Genomic DNA, 8,537 nt, shown 5'->3' with positions numbered 1-8,537 from the left:
TTTTATTTTGCATTTAAAAGCTCGGGTTACTGACCAATCACAGGACGATGTTATCACACGCACTTCCGACTCATGCACCGTTTGCAAAATTCGCCGGGGGCGCGCAGGGCTAACAGCTTAACAGCTAACGGAACAGGGAGAAAGGAAGCCCAGACATTCACAACACATAAACCGTAGTAATTTGCACTAGTGCAGAAAAATAAACCGAACTAATCTGACCACACACGGTATGTCTTATATGTTTTCTGAGTATATCATTAGTAGCATTAACGTTACATTATAAGGTCGTTTGTTAGCTGTGATGCTAAAAGGAATGAGGGTCACAGGACGCCTTTGATTTGTTTACCTTTTTTTATATTTTAGGTTTTATTGTATTTGTTAATGTTCCCAATTTGCACTGTTACTTTGTTCAACCAGTTGAATCATAAACGTCTGTTCATTTATTTGCCCATTTATATTTTTTCCCTTATTTATAATTTTTTTACTCTACATATCTGTTCATTTACTTCTTGATTAATGTTTTTGATTACTTAAGTTACGTATCAGTTGTATTATCGAGAGATTGTGCTTACACTGGCCAACTCTTTATTTATTCACTTGATTAACACGGAGGCAATCAGTCTGCAGCCACTGCAAAAACATAATTCACTGTGCTATTTTACATGATCTTTCGATCTTCATTCACAGTAGTGTTGCACTTAAAGTATAGAGTTTTGTTTTGTTTTTTCAAGGCAAAGGAACCCTCATTTCAGATGAACATGTTCAGTGTGCTATAATAATAATCAAAACACCACTATACAAGCCAAGGCTCCGGTGCTTTCTTTTTACACTCCCAGAAAAATGGAGACAGAAGCAGTGAGTAAATAAACATCTAAAAGAGCTATTTTATTTATGTTTTATCAGCGTTTATATATTTTTAAAGTACTTTGTTTTTTTTGTTTAACTTGCTCTTCAGGAGGTAATCCCTATTTGGCAAAATAAACCGCATGGATCAACTCGTAGCGTGGTGAGACGAATTGGCTCTACACTGCCTCTTAAACCGTGTCCCAGGGCTTGTTTCCAGGTATGGAATACAAATTGTTAATATGAACAAGCATCTGCTTTCATGCACCCAGATCATCAGGTGGTTGAGTTAAAGATTGAAAAGTGAAGTGTTTTAAGTTAACCCTCCTTAGCTTTTTTGGGGAGGAAAGTTGAACATTTTTGACAAGGAGCAGTGCATTTTTTTTTAAATAAAGTTACAATATCGTTATTAGTTATAACACCAATTTCTTAGAAATTTTGCACTTCTTTTTGGATTTTAGGTCATTTACATATCATTTATAATATTTTACCCAAATGAATAATCTTGATGTTATTTATCATTTATTTAAATCTACACTTCTATCATTTGAAATATAAATTCAGAGACCTCGCTAGTCCCAGACTAAAATGCATGTTTGAGCAGTTTTAACTCAAAGCAATTTGCCATATCTTACAATATGTCACTATTATGGTTTTGTCTCAAGATGCACACCAGTAATGTTTTATTTCTTCTTCTAAGGAACGTTTATAAAGGCTATTTAAATGTACTAATTGAATTAAAAGTAAATGTAAATTTATCTTCACAAGAATTTGAGATTTTATGCTTCGGAAATTATATGTAAGGTGTTTTAAGGACAAATGTATTACCTCAGTCTGTGAGTCTCTCAACAGTGTTCAGCACCATCGTATCTACTAATAGCAAAACTGTAAGTTTATCTACTCAAAAGCAGTGCCGTTATTAGCTCGCTAGTGAGAAATGGCATGTAGCTTTAAGTCGTTAAACTATTTTACTGATAAAATCGTTAGAGCAGCACTGACAACACGTTTCTGTGCAAGTGTGTGTATGCTTTTGAGTAGGGGAAATCTTACAAAGCCTAATAAAATGTAATTTTGTGTCATAAAAACATGGAAATAATTAGTTTCCATTCTATTGTTTACTATATTTATTTGCTTGTTCAGTGTAGTTGTAGGTTTAGGTTATTTTGCTGTTATAGGCTGTAAGGACCTAGCCTCGATGCCAGCCGAATTTAAATTTTACAAAATTACAAAATATGTATGTCGGGGAGTTCGGTCTGGCCTCGCTCCATAGAGGAGTAATTATCTCCGAACAGAAACTGTTCGATCCAATGAAATCATCAAGGCGGGCTTTAAACGATGTCGGACAGATGATCAACAGTAACGTAATCATGCACATCATCAAAGGGGCTTGGATTATATTTGTTCAAATCTTAAACGGAAAGCTTGTTTGTATATGCATTCACCTTCACAATTTCTCTTAAAAATGATGATCATGTTGGGTAAGTACTCTGTGTATCATTAAATTCTTTTATTTTTTACAACACCGGCAAAAATTGTTAATTTCAGCGTGCGTGCAGACAGGGTTGCCAAGTTTTTTCAACAAAACCCGCCAACTACTTGCCCTAAACAATAGCTTCTCGGGGGGTTCTCTGAAAAAAAAAAAAAAGGTGTTTGGGGGGTAAAATGTATATTATTTTGGCAAGTTTGCCTGCTAAAATTTGCACTCATGGGTCTATGTAGATTATATGGGTTAAAATTAAAGGAATGGCTGTTTTCTACTTGTTCTCCAGGAACTCCCTGGCCTTCCTCCAATGCGCTCTTTGGATGGTCCACTGGTGCCTACGCTGGCAGATATTGCCTGGATTGCAGATGATGAGGAGGAGACATATGCCAGAGTGAGGTATGTCTGTCATGTATGTAGCTTCATAGTGCTCTGGGTTTCCTTTTTGACTGCTTTTTTGCTTGTTTGTAGGATTTAGAGCAGAATTTGGTGGATTCTCAGATAAAATATTAAAAGAATGAATTTTATCCCAATGCTGTCTTGCTGTGTAAGGAGTGATACGCGTCCCCTGAGGCATGAGTGGAGGCCAACCCCGCTACTAGTTATGCACAGGAACTCATCTGTGCCCAACTTCAGACGAGAAGGCAGGCGAGTCGAAGGTCTGAGGAAACCAGGTGTTACCGCTCTAAACCGTACCACAGCTTTGCAAGATGAGCTGAGTCGACTCCGAGCCCAGATCGCCAAGATTGTTGCTGCAGAATCAGGTTGAGTATTTGACTTAAGCCCATTTACTTCTATATAATTTAGTTTCTTTAGCGTTCCAATTTTTATTTACGATGTCAAGTTTATACTGCTTGTAATACTTGTTTCAGATTCAAACCCTATCACCCCTGATCTGCTGTCCCCTGATGACACTAGTGTGGGCTTCTCCATGGCTCCTTTTGAGACAGCTGCTTTTCAGCCTGCGCCCACAGCCTCCTTTGTCATTAGTGATGTCACTGAAGAGGAAGAAGAGGAGGAGGAAGAGGATGAAGAGGAGGAGGTGTCAGAGCTGGTGCCTGATCCTATGCCGCCAGTTTCCATGACAGCATCTGCAACTTTTGATCTTGATCACCCTACTATGGACTTTCGGGAGCCAGAGGAGGACACCGTGTCTCTTTCAAAATCGACAAGCTTTGCTGATGTCATGGACATCCTCAAAGACATGAACCGCATGAAGATGAGCAAAGACAGGTGAGTGCGGTTTCAACACCAGCATGACACTAGGTGCGTTTACATGGAGCACTGTAATCGGTTAAAAAGTCAAATCCGAATGAAAATGGTCCATATAAACACCTCAGTCGGAATAAAAATGCCCAAACCGAATTAAATTGTAATTGGTTTGAGAGGGGTGGGATAATAATAAGCAAGTGCATTTACATTTATGCATTTGGCAGACGCTTTTATCCAAAGCGACTTACACTGCATTCAAGGTACACATTTTACATTATTGTCTATTCTTGGAAAGGAACCGATCAAACGAACAAATTAACCATGTGAACAACCTGACATGGTTACTTTTCAATGTGCGTCCTTATATGACGTGCTATACAACTTGCGCCTTCACTACTGAAGAGTGCGCGTTGCTCACGCAGGCTATAATGTTGAGAGGAAAGTACATTTTTCTGAGGGGTAAACTTTTTATTTCATAAGAAGTTATGAAGTAATGTTGGAATAATGACAGGCATAGCCTGGCTACATCCTCTCATCTTGACAGCGTTTGTCACAGGCATGTTTTACTTCAACTGCGCCTGACAAGAATTAATTTTTTCTGAGATTATTACACTTTACAACAAATAAATAGCTTTTATAAAACTTTTATATAAGTCCTGGTGGCCGTTGAGAGTTGCTATGGCATCCGTGAACATGTTCCAGCTGCTGGAAAGGACAGCGTCTACATTTCTGATGCGGCAGCGGCAGACAAACTGCTCTGTAATGATTGCGATTGAAAGTCAGCACATGTAAAATGTGCTGATCGGTTTAGATAACGTCTCATGTAAACAGTCCACTGAATCTTTCAATCGGAATGACAAAGTGTGCATGTAAACGTGGCTACTGACTATGCATTCTTCTGTAAAGGCCTTTTCATTTGACACTATTATTATATATGAGAGGGTTGTATTAAAGGGTTAGTTCACCCAAAAATGAAATTGATGACATTAATGGGAATTTTGGGTTTTCATGAGCTGTATGCCAAAATCATCAGTATTAAAAAAATAAAAGACCTGAAATATTTCAGTTGGTGTGCAATGAATCTGGTGTGCAAATATCTGAAAGTTTATTTTTATCATTACATTATGGAAAATAATGAACTTTTATAACATATGCTAATTTTTTGAGAAGGACATGTATATATGTATAATCTTAAATATATATATATATTAAACTGTTCTCTGAAGATGAATGGAGGTCTTACGGGTGTGGAACAACATTAGGGTGAGTCAATAATGACATAAATTTCATTTTTGGGTGAACATAATATATTATTACTACTATTATTCTACTATTTCTCTTGAGTTTATGGCAGCCTATAGACATGCTTACTGGAAAGCTAAGAAATTTGGCACAGGGATGGAGGACTGTCAGATCTGTTACCATAGCAAATTTAGAGTCTATAACCCAATCCCTCTAGCTCCACCAACTGTCCAAAGTTGCTCTCACGTTTATGGTAAACACTTTATTATTACCATTAGAGCCCTTTTTCTTCAGCACAGCGGCTGGAGTTATGGCCTTTTTACAACTGGTCCCTTCATTCATTTTCTCTGACCAGGTATCTGTCTGATTGCGAAATGACCAGGAGTAGGCCTAAATGCCTTCCTATATTCTTTCGAGACGTAGCCTATTTAATTCCGATCACTCAAACAAACCAATTCAGTATGAAAGCATTTCAGACGAAACCGGACAAATGTAAATGTATGGTTGTTTAAACCATGTGTAAATTTTACTCCTGCCAAACGGTTAAAAAATAAACGTGTGAGAGCGTGTCATGGGCTATATGTTCTAGTCAGATATATATGATGGTGCTACTGCAACACCCATCGCTGCAAATGAGTAAAGCAAGCCAACGCTTACACAAATGGCAGTAAATGAAACTTAAAATAAGTCTTAGATGCTCACAAACATTGAAGATCGGATTTATATTCAATCTGAAGATCAGAAGATTGGATTTATATTAATTTTGCGGAGGTGTAAGATATAAGACAACCTGCATGTTTTTTTTGTTTAGATTGTTTAGCTCGTTTGCGAGTGGCGTTGCGAGCAGTATCAGCCCGTCAAAATCCCTTTTACTGTGGTGGTAATAGTAGGCTAAATGAACTAACATTGTGATGCTTAAAGTGTTTTATATCTATGGATATTATTATAAGCAAGACAAGTCAAGAGTTGATTTGAGAGGCTAAATTGATTAAACGTGCGGTTAACTCACTGTCGGCCACTGGCCTCTTGCTCGTCACTTAAAAAAATTAAAACTTTAATTTAACAAAAAACAGCTCTAAACATTTTGCTAAATTAACTTAATAAAGAAACAAAATGAAATATAACTACTTTGACATTTAAAACAAAACTGAACTATTTTAATGGCTGCAACAATGTAACAAAATAATAATAATTGGCTCCATTTGGACGTGGGCCAAGAATTTTGATAAGCTGTCGAACACAGGCTGGGCTAGGGCCTCAGTGTCTCGGGCTAGGGCCTAGATTTGAGGCCCGTGCAGGGCTCTAATTATCATAACTATAATCATTTTTTATTTTTAATAGGTAATATAGTGAATAATGTTATTGTTTACTTTATTCAGATATAACCGTGGATGCACCTCACTGAGGGAGGAAGATTCTGCCTCTCTTATATCTGAAGCATTGAGGAAGAAATTTGTTCTGAAGGAGGATGACATCAGTATGAGGAAATAATCTATTATCCAGACCTTCTCAGCAGACTCTGTGTAAGGCTGCATGGATTGTTTTTCTCTTTAGTTTAAAATTTCAGTTACAAAGCAGAGAGAATAAAACATGACTGTAGAATTTTAACTACTTTTATGTTCTTAAGTTTCTACCCCCACCAAAACTGGGTCAATAGGCCTATGCCTACCGTTGCCATGGAAACCCCATAAAGCCTCTGAATAAATGGAGTTAATCTATGTTCCTCAGTGCTTCCACAATGCTGCGCTGTTGTGACATGTCTGGAAGGAAAGGAAGCAGTTATCTTCAGCTCTCATCAGTCCACACACACACACACACACACACACTCCAACTGGCACTGAGCGACCAAGTTTATAATGTGTGGGGGGTGTGCGTGCACATAAGGGTCCATAAGGATAGCCTTTATACTCAGCAGATCAGTGATATCTCAGCCATCATTGTTCCATCATAGATTTTATAAAATCTAAGCACTAAATCCTGTTTCATCATCGTTTTTTTTCATTTCAATAGGACATTAGTATCTGCATAGATCCTCGACATGAGGATTAACATGCGTGCAATCAGAATTTCACCACATAATTTTCAAGCCATGAAACAGAAGATTCCTGAAGGATCCCAGTTCCAGTTTGTCGTTTTTTTTAGATGTGTAGTTTGGAGCTGTAGAAGTGTATCTCTTGCCTTACACATGTTCCCTCATACAACCCTGTTATACTTGAAGCAGTTTTGATGAGTGATCTGATGTTACGATTTTTTTGCCTCCGTTTAGAGACTAAACAAGACATTCTTCTATTTAAAGGTTTTTTTTTGTGTGTGCATGTCCACTGAAGACTTCGGATTGCAGTTGTAATTAGCGCTCTGTGATTTTTCCATTCTACCCTACAGACTTTTGAAGTGTATATTGTGTCAGAAGACTGATGTGGTTCAGCAAAAAAGTGTTAAAAAACATGAAAACCATGTTAAAATTCATAATTTATGTGGTTTCAGGAAGTACATTGGGTGCGGGAAATGTTTTGGTTTTTGAATGTGTCAGGCAGGTTGTAAATGTTTCTGTAAAATCTGAATAATCATTCTCAAAATTTCCTTTTCATTTCTTTCACATTCTTGTTTGAGATGCCTGCAGCCTTTCACCATCTGTCTGACACATTGCATTACACAAGATGTTTTTGGCGTTTTTAATCCAAAACTTTTCCTCTCAAACATTGCAATCCTCCAGCTTTGTTGAAATGCTTTTATTACTAATTATAGTTACTAAATTGAAACATACAACTACTTAAAATTAATTTCCTGAAGTGATGCACTAGTTTACAGTGCAAAGGTTTTCATATCGGAGTTCTATTCATATACGAGTCTGATTAATGTCATATAGAGCGTTGTGTCATGCAATGAAGGTACTAATGTATATTTCTGTACCTGTCAGTAACAGGTAAAATGTGTGTGCTGCTCTTTCATTCTGACTACAGGGTTTGATTTACATTTTAAACACTGCAAGTTTTCTTTGATTCAGGACGGTCAGTCTTGGTTTCATGGTTTCTTTTAGAGAAGACAGAAACCTGTGTGTACATGTGTGTTTGCTTTTTGTCAAATAAGGCTATTCTATTTCCCTGTTTGTGTGTAAGACAGAAAACAAATGTTTAAAATGCATTATAATTCATGTATTTTGTTCAGTGTGATGACGATCAGCACCCACAGGGGGCGGCATTCTATTCATTCTTAAAGAAATAGTTCACCTGAAAATTTAAATTCTGTCATCACTTAAAACATTTTTTTCTTAAACAACAAAGAAATTCATAAATGTTTGGAACTGTATGAAATCATACAGGTTGTAGGTGAATTAATATTTTTTTATGTTTTGGGTAAACTAACACTTTAAGCTCGAAAATTAATACTTGTATTCAGAATTTCTAAACAGCCTTTAAATAAATGTTTCTTGAGCAGCATATCAGAATGATTTCTGAAGGATCACGTGACACTGAAGACTGGATTAATGATGTTGAAAAAAATGACAATAAAACAGTTATATTAAACTGCATTAAACTGTTTTAGTATATCAAATAAAAGCAGGCTTGTTGATCATAATATTCTTTCAAAATCATACAGTATAATCCATTTTGTCTTTTCTTGTGAGCTTATTCTTCTGATTATTTACTATATACAGGTCCTTCTAAAAAAAATTGCATATTGTGATAAAAGTGCATTATTTTCCATAATGATAAAAATTGAAATTTCTGAACGAATAGGCTGTTCCCAGAGTGCTGTATCA

General features: G+C 36.7%; 1 protein-coding gene across 2 annotated transcripts; it reads left to right on the top strand.

The window, feature by feature from the left end:
- The first annotated feature begins 50 nt into the window (after positions 1-50).
- Positions 51-7,335, top strand: mtfr1l (mitochondrial fission regulator 1-like). 2 transcript variants are annotated; one of them, XM_067455508.1, is made up of 8 exons: positions 51-227; positions 732-855; positions 956-1,063; positions 2,613-2,722; positions 2,876-3,087; positions 3,196-3,556; positions 6,157-6,300; positions 6,405-7,335. In XM_067455508.1, the coding sequence occupies exons 2-7, from the start codon at positions 841-843 to the stop codon at positions 6,266-6,268; spliced, it is 918 nt and encodes a 305-aa protein (XP_067311609.1). In that variant the 5' UTR covers positions 51-227; positions 732-840; the 3' UTR covers positions 6,269-6,300; positions 6,405-7,335. The 2 variants fall into 2 exon arrangements, with proteins under 2 accessions (XP_067311609.1, XP_067311608.1); XM_067455507.1 differs by having other exon boundaries at positions 52-227; positions 6,157-7,335.
- Positions 7,336-8,537: the final 1,202 nt, after the last annotated feature.

Source organism: Pseudorasbora parva, chromosome 10, assembly GCF_024679245.1.
Source record: "Pseudorasbora parva isolate DD20220531a chromosome 10, ASM2467924v1, whole genome shotgun sequence".
NCBI lineage: Eukaryota > Metazoa > Chordata > Actinopteri > Cypriniformes > Gobionidae > Pseudorasbora > Pseudorasbora parva.
Note: the sequence above shows the minus strand (reverse complement) of the source record. Positions and strands in the feature narration are given on the sequence as shown.

Bases quoted from the DNA above. Each gene is read 5' to 3' on its own strand.
- mtfr1l (XM_067455508.1), top strand. The intron at 3,088-3,195 runs GTTGAGTATTTG...TACTTGTTTCAG, and splicing joins GATTGTTGCTGCAGAATCAG to ATTCAAACCCTATCACCCCT. The intron at 3,557-6,156 runs GTGAGTGCGGTT...TACTTTATTCAG, and splicing joins ATGAAGATGAGCAAAGACAG to ATATAACCGTGGATGCACCT.